This window comes from Vespa mandarinia, chromosome 15, assembly GCF_050613455.1.
Source record: "Vespa mandarinia isolate Hongniang chromosome 15, ASM5061345v1, whole genome shotgun sequence".
In the NCBI taxonomy this organism is placed as follows: Eukaryota; Metazoa; Arthropoda; class Insecta; order Hymenoptera; family Vespidae; genus Vespa; species Vespa mandarinia.
Window position 1 is genome coordinate 240,608 of NC_140824.1, and position 18,316 is coordinate 258,923.

Genomic DNA, 18,316 nt, shown 5'->3' on the forward strand with positions numbered 1-18,316 from the left:
AATCAATTGTTTAATTGCGTAAGACGCCTGATTTTATTAACAATAAAACGAAGTAAGATTGCTCTTTTTTTTTCTTTTTTTTTCCTTTTTTTTTTTTTTTTTTTTTTTTTTTTTGTTTTTTTGATAATATAGGAGAAAGGAACGAAAATCGTTAGTTTAGCTTTTTTCTCTCTTTTTAAGATTTTGACGGCGCGAAAATTTCAAATATTTGTATAAAATTCCACGCTAGAGGGTGCGAACGATGCCGTACCATTAGTGTAACCGTCGACAAGATCTGTTCTCCTACGTAAAAAGTTTGGCTTCCCTGAACTACGACGTTCAGGGATGTAACAAGAAAGAGGTTGGCAATATCGCGGGTCGTTCTCCGTGGAGACGGATTCGGGTATCGGGACGACCAAGAATAGCAAAGAGCAGCACGCGAATCTATCCGTCCCGTGGCCGAGCGCTGTCTTACCACCGACCGTTCCCTCCGCTTGCAGCCACTTACGTTATTTCATGAGTGATCTTTCGCACGGTGACGCGCACGGATTGCGATTAGCTCGTATATGGGGGCAAGGGACGGTGGACGCTTCTTTCGGCGTCTTGAGTCGCGCCTAGTGAATCGAAGTGAAGTGATATCGCCAAGTAGAAAATCCGGAACATTGTTGAAGAGAGAGTGAAAAGGAAAAGAGAGGAAAAGAAAAGAAAAGAGATAGATAGATATATATATATATATATATATATATATATAGAGAGAGAGAGAGAGAGAGAGAGACAGATAGAGGAAAAAAGCAAAAGAGAAAAGATAGGGAGAAAGAGATAGAGCGAACGAAGAGAATTGAGAGTAACAGAGACAGAGAGACGAGAACGTGAAAAAGACAGAGACAGAGATAGAGATAGAGATAGAGATAGAAGTGGAAGGAGACGAAGAGACCAAGCGCGCAGTGGTTATAAGGTTGTCGAGCTCGATTGTGTGTGCTTCGAGGCAATGTCTCTCGAGACTCGTTCGAGCTCGGCTCTATTTAAAAGAGCCGAACAGCTGAAACGTTGGGAACAATCTGAAACAAATCGAGAGCCGGCCCAACCGCGTCAAGTAACAAGGAAAATCAAATTTTCCGATGATTGTGTCTTCTTGGCGGCATGTGCGGCAGGCGACAAGGAGGAGGTTGTGCGTTTACTCCAAAAAGGGGCGGACATCAACACCGGAAACGTCGATGGTCTCACGGCGTTGCACCAGGTAAAATACTCCCCCCCACTTTTATCATTTCCATTGTTTATGTTTCACACCAAGCAGATCCTCATCTTTTCGATCCAAATTTTTAATAGGATTGACTTTCCAAAAAAGAAAAAAAAAAAAGTTATATATCGCGTTCTCCTAATTCTTTTTCATTCTTGGATTTCATCTTCGTCTTACCGCTCTCTCTCTCTCTCTCTCTCTCTCTCTCTCTCTCTCTCTCTCTCTCTCTCTCTCTCTCTCTCTCTACCTATCTATCTATACATCTATCTATCCATCTATCCATCTATCCATCTATCCATCTTTCTCTCTTTTTATCTCTTTTTCTCTATCCACTGTTGGATGTAACATTGCGTGCAAAATGGCTGCTGCCAGCTTCAGCTGTCCGAGTACGATTACGAATGAATCTTTAGATTTTATTGTCACCATTTATCTTTTCGTTTGAAAGAGAATTCATGAAAGCACGTTTTTCCTCGTCCCTTCATTTTACTTCGTATCTGTCTTTCAAACGTTGTTTATGTTATGAATGACGGCCTTTCTTTAGTTCTACATAGCGATGGCGGTAAGCGTGGAAAGAATTTGAAAGATTATCTCATCTCTATCTACCGGAATCAAATTCTCCACGGCAATGATTGTATGACGTTCAATCTTACGTAGTTTTACTTTTTATTATTTAATATTCTTCTATTCTGCAGAAACGAATTTTCGATGATTGCTCATTTTTATAATTTCTTTTGTTTTACTATATTTCGGACGTAATACCTTTATAAAATATTTTAAAGAATTATCTATAAGGAATAAATTACCATGTAATTATAAATAATTATCATTATTTATTTTTATCAAATATCTATCAATACTTTAGTTAACAGTTTTGACAGTATAATGTTAAAAGTTTTTTAAGAAAATAGAACTTACTTTTCGTAATAAATGATTGAAAATATAGTAAAATAATGAATTGCAAAAATGCTATTTTCAATCGGTTTGCTTGGAACCATAGTTAGTACTATTGGATTTTAAAAAAGAGGCCTGTAAATGAACCACGTCGATTAAGAATTCTGAAATAGATTTAAATTAGGATGAGACTAAAAATAACTTTGTAAAAGACGTTCATACTACCTATGAGTCTATATGAGACTCTTCAGAATTCTAATCCATTCTATGAGAAAAAAAATTATGTTTAAGAAAATATTGTGTTTTTATATTATTAGAAATCAAATTTTGTTAAATTATTAATTATTTACATGTTAAAAAATACATTTATATGTGTTTAAAATTTTCATTTAAAATGAATCAAAATTTGCATAAAAAATTTGATCCCAAGATATATAAGAATTAAATGAATGTTTACTTTTATTTATGGTTTCTATAAGGAAGTTTAGGCATTTCATAGATTTGCGAAAATAGCATGTGAGAGTACATCAGGCATTAAATGCTATTTATAGTTCTCTGTTAGAAGTCGCAGCCCTCACCATTCGTGTTCTGCTTATATCCTCTGTCTTTAGCAGTGTTGTAATAAATAGTTTCTTTGACAAGACCTGGATGGGACCTGTTATGCTCAAATTTTTTTACATAAAGTTATTATAACAATATAATTTTGATATTTTATGTGACATACATTAAAATAGGTATAAATATAATTTGTATTAAGTTGACCTACTTTTTATTAAATATCAAAATAATGAAGCTAATCAATCATAGAAATAAGAATTGTGAGTTTATTTAAGAAAAAAAAAAAAAAATAAATTTATAAGCAGTATGTATATTTGTATCATAGGCATGCATCGACGATGATCTGGATATGGTAGAATTTTTGGTAGAACAAGGAGCAGATATAAATCGTGGGGACAATGAAGGATGGACGCCCCTACATGCTACAGCATCTTGTGGCTTCATATCAATAGCTAAGTCAGTAGATACATTTTAAATTATTCTGTCTACATAATTCAGTGTAGTATTTTCAGTTATAATACTTTTATTTTTTCTTTTCTTTTCTCTCTCTCTCTCTCTCTCTCTCTCTCTCTCTCTCTCTCTCTCTCTCTCTCTCTCTCTCTCTCTCTCTCTCTCTCTCTCTCTCTCTTTTGAAACAGCAGTTATTCGTAAAAGATAAATCTTGCCATAATTAAATATCTTATACAGTTATATTTCATATAATCGTTTGATATAGATATTTGATAGAGCAAGGGTGCAATTTGGCAGCAGTTAACAATGACGGCGAATTGGCCCTTGATATCGCAGAAAAGGTTGAGATGGAAGATATGCTACAGCAACATATAAATAAAGCAGGTTTGTTCTTGTATATTTGTAGAAACAGATGCAAAACGACTCTTGAAATATTATTTCTTCTGTATTTACTATAGGCATAGATTGTGATCAAGCCAGAAGCGAAGAAGAAAGGTCAATGTTAAATGATGCAAGAGCTTGGAGATCAGGAGCAGCAGGCAAAGATTCAATGCATCCTAGAACAGGAGCTACGGCACTTCATGTTGCTGCTGCTAAAGGCTACATCAAAGTCATGAAGTAAAGTATCATATATTATGATGAAAAACAATTCCTGTGTAATCTAACAGTTTCATTGAAAAAAAAACTGGTAATTTTATATTTTGAATAATATTGTAGATACCACTTTATGTCAAGTATAATTTTAATACGTAAAACAGAATATATTATTTTATTTTTAATAACTATACTTCAAAATTATTTTTTTAGTATTCTCCTTCAGGCTCGATGCGATGTTAATGCACAAGATTTCGATGGATGGACACCTTTACATGGTGCAGCTCATTGGGGTCAATTAGAAACTTGTAAACTACTTGTGGATAATTTTTGTGATATGGACATAAAAAATTATGCAGTAAGTAAAATTTTTGTTATAAATATTCATGATATAGTTATGATTATATTAATATTTATTTTATTAGGGACAAACTGCTTTTGATGTTGCTGATGCAGATATTTTAAAAGATTTAGAAGAATTGAAACAAAAACAATTAACTATGATGAAAGATCATCCACAAATAATTAATAAAAAACAACCTTCTGTACCAAAGAAACGGTTTGTATATTATAAGCTTAAGCATACTATAAGATGTATTTGTTAAATAAGTACATTGTGCACAGAAATTTATGTCTGTTGAAATTTTTTTAGTATTTCAACTAGTACTGATAATACTGTAACGACACAAGAGAATCCTGAAATTCTAGAAGAGGAAACGCCAAATAAAGTTAAAAAAGTAGAAGTGGAAATTCAATCTGATAAAGACGATTCTAGTACTGGAACGAATAGCGACGTCGGTAAGATTTTTAATCATTATTAGGAATGATTTAGTCTGATAAAAGTGGTAACATTAGAAAAAGAAGAAAAGTTATAGATAAAATGAACATTCAATATATAGTTGTTTTTTATAAGGATTATTTACCTATCTTAACATTACAATTCTTCTAACATTGCTGCGTGGATAGAAGCAACACGAGAAACAGATATGGAAGAGAGTGATGGCGAAGTTGTTTCTGAAACTAGCTCAGAATCACGCTCTTCCACCTGCTCCAATCAGTCTGATAAGTCTAACCAATCAAACCATTCCACATGTCTTACAGATGATGGTAAGTTTTGTCTGTAAGACAGTATTTTTAATATTGTTAGTAGTAGTAGCGTATGTACAAATCGTACATACTCTCCTAAATAAAAAAAATTTTACTTAAATTAAAGTAAGTTCGAAGCCATGATAAAGAACATGTTATATTTAGTACATGAAAGAATAAATTAAAAATTAGGGATGACTGATAACGTTGATATGATAAATATGATGATATATGTTTTCAATTATTTTCTATTTAATTTTGTAGAAAAGAAAAACAGAGTGAACAAAGAGGAAACTGCAAGTCATTCTCCGCTATCTCCTATTGAAATCAATAAAGTTCCTAATCAAGTAAGTAAGAGAAAAAAATATATTAAAAGATATCTATAATATATAAATAGTAAAATAACATTATGGGTTTTTATTAATTTGTACATATTTATTTTAGGCTCCAGTATTGCCTCCTAAGCAGCAAACTGATAATAATGAAGAGGGAGTTGTTCCATCCTGGAGGCGTTCAGGCTCTTTCAGAAGTAGAATACAAAATGTAGAAGGTAATTAATTTATTAGCAATAAATTAATTGATTCTTCAAAAAAAAAAAAAAAAAAAAAAAGAAAAAAAAAAGAAAAAAGAAAAGAAAAAATGTATAAATGTATAATATGATATTTAATAAGTACGAATATATAATATTTTAAAAATATTTACTAGAACTTGAAGATAAGGACAAGAGTACTAAGTTGTTAAATACACCAAACAAAATTACTACTGAACCGGAGGTAGTATTAAGAAGAACACACAGTTTTGAGACAGACGAGAAGTAAGTTCATTATTATATTGCTGTTATTTTAATATATATATATATATATATATATATATATATATATATATATATATTTTTTTTTTTTTTATTTTTTTTTATTTTTATATTGCCTATATTTTACTAGCTTCATATATAGTAACACTGTGTGATCTGCGTTGATGCTTTTTTTTGTTATTTGAAGGCTCCTCTGGTTGTTCATCATAAAATCTATGTTAACATGCTTATGTTGGTTTTTGCAAAGTATGTTGTAGGATTATGCTATAATGCCGACTTATGCTTATATGTAAAGTCCCAAATGTCTAATATATTCACATACAGAGTATTGTACTGCACATAGAGATTCAACAAATCAAATTAGCAGATTACAAGTACAGTTTTGTACCTTAATTTTATATCATTAAAGTAAAATATATGCTATAATTTGAGAAAGGTATATATATTTTATTCTGAAATATACTTTTAATTCTTTAAATTAAATTAATTTCTTGAATTCTTAAACTTTAAATTTCATTTAGAATAATTATAATTTACAATTTTAATGTCTTCAGAAGAGTCTTTAGTTATATCGTTAATATTTTGTAAAATAATTTAAATTTTATGCTCATGTTAATTAGTATTCAATATACAGGATATTGCATTTAAAACATTTCGATATTTTTTTTTTGCTTTTGAATAATTTTTCCATAAAACTCTATCAATGGTGCAAGACATCTATCAGTGTTGCAGAACAAAAAAGAGGCAAAACGATAATAGAAAATCATTCTTATAAATTGTCAGATGGATCATTGCTAATAATTTGTTTACATTCAAAAGCAATAAAAATCTCGTAAGCATTTTGTTTTTAGTGCCCTGTCTTGTATATAGACAATTAGTGTAGCAAATGCATGGCACGATGCATGTTATGCAGGTTCTATGAGCAGTACTTGGCATTACACGCTCGTATCAAGGCATCTTCCTGCCCTACTCTCCATCGTTGTAACGCAGTTTCTCCTACTCACACCAATGCTACAACACGTTCTGCATCTCTGCGCGAAACACACAGGTACAAATGCATGTTTCATAACTGATTTTCATAATATTTATCACAATATTAATTATTGTATGTATATCACATATCACAAATAAGATTATAATATCAGTAAATAAATTTATTTATATCTTATGAACCACATCATATTATGATGCACAATCTGTAGACATATTCATTATATTCATATAATATACAGAATGATAAGCATAATAATAAGTTAAATAATTAATAACAATTTAATCTATATTATTTTATTTTTTGATATTTTTGGGATATATTTTAAGTTTTCTATACACCACTATAAATATTTGTATCTGTATATTTGAAAATTTTTATACTAAAGTTATTATTATGCTTCTTTTATGCTTGGTGATGGTTTCAATAATTTCTTTGCTTTATATTTTATTTGTCTTAAAAGCAATATGAAACATATATCAAAATTAATTAATTACAATTAAACAATACATAAAGTATATACTACAAAGATGATTTTATTATTAGAAATTATTTATATTTATTAAAATTGAGAATTCATTTTTATGCATTATTTTACAATAATTAGAATTATTTTCTTTTGTTACTATATTTCATTCTATACTATTTTTTTTTGTTTATTTTGGATTTAGAAGGAAAGAAATCAAATTAAATTTGGAATTATCAAGAACGCCACAGGGAAGCAATACACTTTCACCAACATCTCCATCTAAAACATCACCACTAAGTGCACTGCCAACTACAACTACTACAACTGCCAATACAATGACGACGACAATTGCTACTAGTCCTGTTCCTGTGAATCAGATACGCAGGTAATTATTTTCTTGTTCTTATTAATGCAGGTGGTAGTGACAAGAAATATAATTTTGGAATAAATGGAGAAAATGATTAATTATAAGATAGATAAGAAATTTTTCATAGAGAACAAATTTCCTCATGTAATACGGTTGTATCATATTGGAACAATTGGTTAAGTTATCGTGACTGAAATTATAATAATGCTCGCGTCATGCATTATAATATCGTTTAATATGACTGGGTAGTGTTCAACCAATGGAAGCTACATCTACACTTCTATCGAGTGCAAACAATACTGTACCAGTATCTGGAACTCCCACTACACCTGGAGGGAGCAAGCTAAGTCCAGGAAATATCTTCAAGAATTTCTTCAAGTGGGTACCTAATGTTTGACCTGAGAGGAATTCTCTGGAGAAGTGTGATCTTGCGTATCTTAAGATGTCTATACGCACAAGATTAATTTACTGACAATAGCATGGATCTTTGCTTTGCAGTGTGATTAGCTTTTTCAGTTGCATTATATATTTTGAATTCTTTCTCGTCCAGATGATTATTTCGGTATAAAAAAAATTTTAAATCATTTATAATGAATAGATCAAAGACGATTGATTGATAAAAATAAGTAATTTTTCAAATTCTGATTAACAAAAGTACAATGATGTATTTTGACAAGAATTTTGATATAAGAATCAAGCTATAAACATACAAACACTTGGTTTTGTTTATTAACTCAAAAACTTATTACTCAATTTTTTCTGTCAATTAAAAAATTTTTCTTCTTTTTTTCTTTTTTTTCGTTTTCTTTTTCTCTTTTCTTTTTTTCTTTTCTTTTTTTTTTTTTTTTTTTTTTTTTGTGATACCTTATCCATTTCTCCTATATCTATACATACTCCTTTTACCTATTTTGTATAAATTTATAAATTTCTTTTATGAACTTCATACAAATTGAAAGTCATTTACAAAATAAAATTCCTTATAAAAATAGGTATTAATTTGCAGCAGCAGAAATTCTTTATCATCGAAAAGTTTTGCAATGGGAGCCACATTATATATTGGATTATACACGGACACTATGTTGCTTGCACATTATTTTTAAAACAATGCTTAAATGATTATAAAATTGTGACCTTTATAATATAGTACTTTTATTATATAAATATCATAATAGTTTTGGTTTCTATGTTATATACAACCAAATAGTAAATAAATGAATATTTTATTATTTTTTAGTTTATACGTATTGCGTTGGCGCATATATGCATATATATTACATCATGTATATGTTTCTTTCTCTTCAGATCCTTTGTCCCACCTGTTCGTGATGAAGAAAGTGAAACGCAAAGAAAAGCACACGCGAAGAGAGTACGAGAAACTCGGCGTTCGACTCAGGGAGTAACATTAGATGAAATCAAAAGTGCAGAACAACTTGTAAAGAAAAAACAACAAAACAACGAAGTGCCCAGCTTGACAGCACCTTCTCCGCAGGTAATAATACATCTTCATTTTCCATATTGCAACAATATTATGTTTTTCCGTTTTAAAAATATCAAAGAAGAGAAATGATTAAATTTATAGATCCCTTTTCATATCTAGGAATGAAGAAGTTCATCCTTTTTATCATTTTTGTATTGTTAACATAGCAATGCTCCTCCGCCAAAGTCATAAGAAACCATTAATAGCTTTTAAAATGACAAAACTGATATTATGCTTTCTAGTTTTTCCCTTTTTTAAATTCAGAACCAAACACCAAATAAACTGACACAGTTGAGATATATTCCACTTTTACTTACTACTCTACATGTATGCGTCAATAGCTTCCGCATAACAAAAGTCTACATATATGATTTTATTCATATTTTTTTTAAACCAAGCAGCCTGCAGCTTCTGTCAGCAATACAGCCTCAATCACAGCTACAATAACAACAGCAACTCCTACCACAGTGACTGCAAATAAACCTTCTGAAGAATCTAATTTGCCTGAAAGGCGACCTTCTTGGAGACTCAGGGTAGATAATGGAAGCAAGGTCGGTGATACCCATAATCTTCAAGTATATACACTTAAAAATCCGCAATGCAGCAGTTTGTGTTCATGGATATTACATATCATTGGTTGGAATTACAACTAATCAATCGATTGTTATAATAGTAGACACTGACTGATAGAATTATTATATACTTGCTTGTATATTCACAGACTAGGCAAACACATTGCATTGATTTTCTCCAAATTAAATTTTCGAATGCACATAATTTATATTTATAGTTGTACGTACGAGCGTACATGCCTGAATTTTTTTATTTATTTTTTAAAGGCTTATACAGTTTATATTATTTTTTATTATGTTTATAATTTTATAATGCAAATTGAATGCTATGTTGGAAAGAAGAAAAAACATGCAGTGTTAGTGTGATTAAAAAGCATGTTCACGTACTATGATGAATAACATTTAAAGAATGTTGATTTATGACTTACAAGTGAACAAAATTTGTGAACTAAATTACTATTGATATTTATTTATTTTTATCTATTACTTTATTGCTTTATAAGATTGCTATAAAAATCCCATGTGCAGTTTATTTTTATTCAAGTTATAATGCACAAATGTCCAATTTACATTAATATTATATAAAATTAGAGTATATTAATAGATAGATTCATTAGGGAATACATTAAATAAGGAGGAAAAAAAAAAAAAAGAAAAAGAAAAGAAAAAAAGAAAAAAAAAGAAAAGAAAAGAATGATGCGAGCTTATTGCTGACATATTAATTTATAGCTACATGGGAAGGATTACATTTAAAGATGTGTTTGTAGAAAATGCATGAAGAAAGAAGTATTTTTGTTTTTTGTAAGATGGTATCTTTTTTTTTTTTTTTATTGTATATCTTACCTTTATTTTCCATATTTAAAACTTTGGCTTTCACTATATTCTCAAGTAGATAGAATTGTGTATATAATAAAAATATGTAAATGATGTAAATATAACTAATATCTGCATAATTTGTACTTATGTTCAGTCTTATCAAGAAAATTAAACTGGTTTTACTATCATGCCGATCTGCTTTATTTTGCACCCATTACTTGCACTATTCAAAAAAGATTGATAAATAAGAATTAATTTGTAAATATTCAAAAGTTAAATATATTATTCAGTTTCAGTTAGAGGATGCAAATAACAGGTCACCTGACATTACATCTACTTATATGAGAAGGCCATCCGGTGGAACTGGTATACCCAGACCATCATCTGCACCTGTGGAAACAATGACGCCAAGTCCTGCAGAAACTACTGTAACATTACCACTTCGACGATCATTAAAACCATCTGAAGACAAAGGTGAATACCTGCAAAGTATCATTTATATCACATTCGTATCCAAAAGATGTAATACTCATAAAACTTTATTTCATATTTTCATCGATGTAAGATTTAATATGGTACTTGATTAATCCTTGCTAGTTTTTCATCTATTTTCATAATCTAATAATGAAATCTCTAAATTACAAATGATTATAATTCATTATAATTATAAAAATCATATTTATTATAGAACAAGATAAAGAAAATGATAGCAGAAATGCACAAGCTACTCAAGCAGTTATACAAAGGAGAAGGAGGCCTAAAAGACGTTCTACGGGTGTCGTTCATGTTGATATGGATGTTAGTAATATTATTTTTTTTATTTTTTTTATTTTTTTTATTTTTCTTCTTTTTTTAATTTTTTTTTTTTAAGTATTAATATGCATGTATTAAATGCAAATATATTAACATAAAAAAATATGCAAATATTAATATAACATAATTTATAATAATATTTTTTCTATTATATGTAAATGTGTTTATATGCTTATGATTTTTATCTAAAAGTTTACAAATGAGATCGATAATATGTGTATGTATTTATTTACAGGAAATAGATCCTGAGAAACAAGACGTATCTGCTGGTGGTGATTTTGAGGATACTAAAGTGAATCACAGTGAGGTACGTAACAAAATATTTGCATAAATATTCATAGTAATTTTTTATTTGTGTGTATTATTGTAGATAATGTTATGCCTCGTAGAAGCTTTGTCCTATTTTTAGATTAGTTTCTGGGAAGATTAAACTCTAATTCACGTTTGCTTGGATAAAAATAGTTTTCTCATATTCATAGAACTATTTTTTATTATAATATATTAATATCTTATAATCTTTTAACTTTACCTAATACTATAATATAATTAATAAATAAATTAAATTTAGTTAAATTTTTATTTAAATTTTAAAATTAAATTTTAATATATAGTTATATATGCAGTTTTTATTTTAAAAATGTCATAAATAAAATAGTACAATTTAGAAAAGTAATATTGAAGAGTTTACATTTAAATCTTAGACAGTGTTGAAAAGGGAAATGGTCATAAGTATGCTTTGGTTGTTGTTTCTAAAAATAGATCATTGACATTTGAAACTTGATGTGTCTTTGACATTTAAGCTCACCATAAAAAGTAGAATGAATTAATTATAGGAGAATTATAGGAGTTTACCATTAGATATAAAGGAAAAATAATAAAAAATTTATCAAAGGAATATACATACATTATATTTTTTAATAGAACATTTATGAGAAAAGTGAAGAATTACATTAAATGGTTTAATTTTTATTTTTGCTATACTTCGATAAATCTCATTTGTTAATTTAGAACATGAGTTATAACCAATTATATTCTTGAGAAATCTGTGCAATATAATACGTTTTCGAAGTCTCTTCAAATAATACTGTGTAGTTGACCAGAAACACACAACCTTGACATGAGTATGGGTATCTGCATGTGTTCCATAAATAGATCACAGAAGCAACACAGTGGAGTAAACTGGCTGATGACTTGAGTTCCACTACCCAGTCTCCGTCAGTCAAACTCTTGCTGTCAGTAAAAGTAGACTGTTTTCTTCTAGTAATATTTTTAAATAATTTGATTTTTGTCATACATTACGTACAATGTTGTGATTGTGTTAATTTTAGATCATCTAAAATATAATACGTATATATTTTATTACGAAAATGTCTACATATAGAAAAAGAACACAAGGAAAGCCTACAACAGCTGCAGGTTTAAGAGCTCAAGCATCAGCAAATGGAAGTTCCATTTTTGGAAATAGACCGCGGAGTGTACCTACATTATTTTCTTTGAATCAAAATAGTTATGCAACCTTGTTAGGGATTAGTAATGTTAATTCATATAGTACTCCAAGCTTTTTAAATAAAAATACAAAGAATACTGGATCTTTTAGAAAAAATCCGTATTCCAATTCTACAAACAGTTTAAATTATCAAAATTCATTCACAACATACGGTGGAACATCTTCAGGATATGGCGGTGTTATTTTGCCATCTCATTCATCAAATAGCTCTCTGAATCTCGCAACGCCATCTTCTAGTTATAGTTATATGAATTTAAGTCCAAACAATCATTCGTCGTTGCAAAGAACTGAGAGTTTTAACAAAACAAAATTGAAATCAAACGCTAGTCTGAGTTCTAGAAGTGCCAGCCTGCAAAGTTTAACCAGTTCTGAAGGATACGCAGTAAGAAAAATACAATATGCGATAGAACTGAACATTATTTCTTATCTATATAATTTTTCAATTTAAAAATTTATTGGATTGTATTAATGAAATTTTTATATAATTTGTTTCAGAGTGGAAATGATAGACCTGGGAGGTCGAATAGACTAGGTTCTGTATCATCAATATCATCTGAAATATCGTCAGCTTCAACGAGAATCAAATCTACGACTTCAGAAAATGGTGAAATTGACTATAAAAAATTATATGAAGAATCTCAAGCAGAAAATGAAAGACTTAGAGAAAAGCTTAAGCGATCAGATGAACAATTGAAAGAAGTTAGAAGTTTATTAGATAAAGCACAGAATTCCCAGAACAAGTCTGTTTTATCTGAGGCAGAAAAAAGGGAAAGGAGGGCCATGGAGAGAAAGTTATCAGAAATGGAAGAAGAATTAAAGGTATGACTGTTGATGATAGGTTAAAAATATTTATATTCTTAGGACGTGCGCGCGCTCGCGTTATCCGTATTATAAAAGAGATTCGAATTTGAAGGAATCACATTTGACTTTTTTTTTTTTTAATCTTAAGATTGTAAGTGATCAAATTACAAAATTATTTTTTTTCATCTTAATTCTAGTTTATTCGTCAACGACATTATTCATATACCTGTAATTACGTGTTTCCTTAGATTGCACGTTAAAATTTTTCAGTTGTTTTGATTGCCACTGCTGAACGCAGCAAAAATGCATTTTATCAATCTATTTATTGTTGATTCAGGAACTGTAAGCTTTAGCGCATTGCTTTTTTCTTTATTTTTGCCATCTTTTGGCGCTTACCTCTTTTGTATTTTATTTCTTTATTACGATTTATGCTTGGTTTTATCACACGTAGTGAAATAATTTTATTGGCACGGTTTTTTCTTTCTTTTTTCTTTCGTTTTTACTCTATTGTTTCGTGATTTCCATTACGCTTTTGAGCCATAGGGTGCTCAAATTAGAGGATATATAATTTATAAAATAGATCACTCATGTGGTTCTGGTTAATGGGGCTTTTATCAAACAATCGGATTCGGGCTAATCGTTTCACTGTTTACAGCAATTACAAAAGCTCAAAGCTGAAAATGAGAGATTGAAAGCCGAAAATCGGGCACTTACCCGCGTCGTATCCAAACTCACCAATACTACTAAATAGGTAAAGGACATGACAGCATTTGCGTTAACATATATCGTACTTCACGTACAACTTAATTAATTCATTAATTACAACTTTATGTTCTGATTTGCAACATTAAAACTCTGAAACGATATTGCTCACTCACTTATATATATTTAGCTTTGCAAACATTTACCTTGTTTAGTTATTGTCACTAGCACGATAATCATGTTATTTCAACACATTTACAGAAAACATTAGGAATATCTTCATCTTCTTACAAAAATTCTATAACTTTTTTAGAAATACATGTTTACATATCAGCAGAATCAAACTTTCATTTTGACCGCCTTCTACTGTGATAACGCTTATCTATCCTTTATCATTTATATAATATTATATAATACTTTCACTACTTTTATTTAACAGAAATAATGTCAACTTTCGTACATTATTCCATTGTAACTTTTACATTAATTGTGTTATGCATGGTATGCAAATTAAGGATCATATATATTTTGATAAAACGATAACAATATTTATCTTTAATATATCAGTAAGTATAAAAAGTAGGTTTCTCTCTCTCTCTCTCTCTCTCTCTCTCTCTTTATATATATATATATATTGATATATTAGTTGATATTATTATTATTATTATTATTATGACAAGACAGTCTTTTAGAAGTAGTTCATTTTTAATACTGTAGTTGATATAATTAAAAATATGCTTTATATATTATTTTTATATTATATTCTATACACAGATAAAATTAACAGTTATCATGATAGATTTATATATATAAACATAAAATAAATCTATTTTTTTTATTTATCTATAATTCTATATATCTCAAATATCACTTTATTATTCATTTTAAATATTTCAGATATATAAAGTTATATATTTCTTCCTGGAGTTTTTTCATTGAACAACACAATAATTAATTTAAATATTGGATTACTTTATGGATTTGATAATGATACTATGAAGTTATTCAGATAAAAGTAACGAAGAAGAGAAAATAATTTCGTTTTAGTATGATAAGTAAATATTAATAGAATCAATTTTTGAAGAAGTGTATAGTTAGCAGTATCGATTCTAATAAAATTAAGTGTGTATTCTTCATGTCCTTACAAAAATTAGTTTAGCAGTATCGGAAAAAAGAATTCACGATAAAATTTTAGGTTATTATTTTTCTTTCTAATTGTAAAACAAAAGCAATACGCGCGAACATAAAAACACACACACATATGTATGTGTGTTTGTGTGTGTTTATTATACAATTCTTATAAATTGAAAATCATATTTTTATTTTCGTATTTTATTTTCTTAATATATTTTCTTCTAACTGTTCATTTGCATAAAATTAATGTAGAGAAGAGCTAATCTGGGCACGTCATTTAATTTAATTTTAAGTAGAAAATCGTTAATATAGAACATTCATTAAGCTTTAAATAATAATTCTCGATAAATTTAGGTAGGTATCTAAAACTTATTTTGATACATTTTTATTAAAATATGTGTGTATGTCATTTCTTTTATCCGATTCATAGTAACATTGTCCATATTCATATAATGATGGTGAGAATGATGATGATGATGACGATGATGGTGGTGATGATGATGATATTTCTGTTAACATATACACATTGAATTTTTTTACAGGTTATGGATCAATTAAAATGTGAAAACCAGAGGCTAAAGGATGAAAATGGTGCCTTGATCAGAGTGATCAGTAAATTATCCAAATAACTTCAGTGCTCCCACGTTAAAAGCAACATGAATCCTTTTTAGTTGTGCTGCTCCTGCATTGATTGAATTCTTTTAAATGGTACAACATATTCATTATATTAATATTCTTATAATGTATATTGTATCATCATATTATTGATGAATTTATTCTTGTGCTAGAAACTTAATTTATTATAAGTAATATCAGTTACTCGCGTGGCTGTGCCAAGAGCGACAATGTTTTGCTCCTATTCCTACGATCTTATATATATTTGATCATAAAGCAAATTTAGAATTTTTATTATCTTGAATTTTCTTCTTTCAGTCAAAGATAAATTTCTTAGATCATGATAGTGCCAATACTACATGAAAAACAGATTGAATTTTATTCAATCCGTATGTAAATCCATTCTTTTATTATAACAACAATTTTAATTAATCATGCTGTTAATGTTGACTCTTTCTAAGCACATTTTGTAAATATATAGTAACTTGTGCGAAACGTTCTACCCTATGGGATACAGATACATATACATATACATATATACATAATTAAAGTAGAGTTTACTATTTATATATTATCTTTCTGACATTCGTCCTTAAAAATCTATAAGTTACAATTGCCATGGCATTTTATAAAATACATAGAACAAAGTGAGAAAGCTGTGGATTAAAGAGATGATTTTCACAGTACTAAAGTGGCCTTTTTCTAAAGACTGTCTTTTTAAATCTTTTATCATCATAATTTTTTTTCAATTGAACGTTTCAATTATCATAGTGGCAACTTTTTTATGCTATTTTGCTGCTTGTTTCTAATAATAATGCAGCAGATGTCACGTTGGAATAAAATTAATATGCTGTCTTATATTTCTCCAAAGTACTATGTGCATAGCATTAATGCATATAAACATTTGGAATTTTATTAAAAATTGTTAATTTTAACGAATTTACTAATACATATACCAGATAGATTGAGCATATTTTTGCAATAGCGTTCGTGAAAAAGAGTATTAACTTTGCATCTGATTAGGTTTGTAAACCGTATTCATAGGCATGGCATTTTTTCAGCAGCAGCAGCAGCTCTTTATATAAAATTTTATAGAAATGATACAGTTCAGACATATGTCTAATTTTGATGTACTGAGAAAAATGTCTCGTTAATGAATACGGCTCTACATATTTATAAGTAATTGAAAGAAAAAGATATCGTACAAGTGACATTGTGTTTTTTAACAATTTTATTGTAAACGATTGTAAAAAGATATATGGAGGTAGTTGTTTCATAATGAAGTTTATTATAAAATAACACTCTTGTGTAAGTGTTTAGTATATAGATATGTTTTCTGTATTATATAATAGTGATATGTATGTGCTTATTGTATTATATAGTTTTAAAGTGTTCACATGGAAAAAAAAAACAAAAAAAAAAAAACAAAAAACAAAAAAACAAAAAGTTCTTATATAAATATGAATTTATGTGTAGGATCTGTGAAAAAAAAAGAAAAAAAAAAATAGATTATAACCGAACAATTGGACAAAAAATTAAATAGGAACCATTTGCTTTTTAAGCATCAGTTCTGTAGATATTTAAATTTTTAACTTCAAATGTTTTTAAATAATTGATTTATTCAACAAAATTTTCTATCTTATATGTATAATATACTATTCTCTATTGTATAGTTATAATCACTGTATAATAGCTGATGCTATAATTTACAATATGCAGGACGATCTTTATCAAATATATATCTTATATTATTGTTTACATGAGTAGTATTTTAATACGACGTATTTTTAGTAGTATTACAGATGAATAATAAAGAATTAGATACTATTTTAACTAGTGTAATCAATCAAGACGATATTATTCATTTTTATTATATCAGTATTTATAAAATTAGAAAAACAATTCGTATTTGGTTTTCAGAACTAAATTGTCTTTATAAAAATATCTTTTATATTTCATAGCTTTAGTTGCTATTTAATACAAAAGTAAATATACTTGAGTCATGTGTATATATGTGAAATATTCAAGATGTTAGCATGTATTATAATCATTTTCTTCTCATGAATGCTATTCATAATTTGATAAAGATTGTTATCTGCTTTTAACTTCCATGATATACTAATAGACATGTCACATTCTCAGGCATAGGAAATGCTTATAATAACGAAGATTTATAGAATGCCATGCGATGTGTCTATATTTTATTTAATGATTATAAATATTAAGAATAAACCTACTACGATTCTGGCAACACGTTTATAGTTGCAAAAGGGGACTGATAATTCTAGTCTCCAATTTGTAATATCAGAATTATTTATTTCCTATTTGATTTTGTACTTGTGACACTGCAATTTATAGAGAATTATGTGCAAAAAATTTATCATGATGTTTTATATAATATTTTGGATATAATAATATGTAAATATGTTAGAAAAAAACAGCTTTT

At 28.5% G+C, this 18,316-nt stretch overlaps 1 protein-coding gene across 10 annotated transcripts; it reads left to right on the forward strand.

The window, feature by feature from the left end:
• The first annotated feature begins 258 nt into the window (after positions 1 to 258).
• On the forward strand, positions 259 to 18,303 carry Mbs (Myosin binding subunit). Of its 10 annotated transcripts, none has more exons than XM_035885027.2 (22): positions 259 to 1,216; positions 2,991 to 3,121; positions 3,381 to 3,499; positions 3,574 to 3,733; positions 3,923 to 4,067; positions 4,135 to 4,268; positions 4,362 to 4,507; positions 4,676 to 4,816; positions 5,060 to 5,142; positions 5,240 to 5,345; positions 5,501 to 5,609; positions 6,520 to 6,654; positions 7,272 to 7,451; positions 7,683 to 7,811; positions 8,736 to 8,922; positions 9,309 to 9,461; positions 10,589 to 10,772; positions 10,987 to 11,096; positions 11,347 to 11,418; positions 13,114 to 13,437; positions 14,075 to 14,170; positions 15,798 to 18,302. In XM_035885027.2, exons 1-21 carry the CDS (start codon positions 968 to 970, stop codon positions 14,168 to 14,170), a joined length of 3,093 nt encoding a protein of 1,030 aa, XP_035740920.1. In that variant the 5' UTR covers positions 259 to 967; the 3' UTR covers positions 15,798 to 18,302. The 10 variants fall into 10 exon arrangements, with proteins under 10 accessions (XP_035740920.1, XP_035740918.1, XP_035740925.1 ...); XM_035885025.2 differs by having other exon boundaries at positions 260 to 1,216; positions 7,269 to 7,451; XM_035885026.2 differs by having other exon boundaries at positions 263 to 1,216; positions 7,269 to 7,451; positions 9,312 to 9,461; positions 15,798 to 18,300.
• The last annotated feature ends 13 nt before the right edge of the window (positions 18,304 to 18,316 follow it).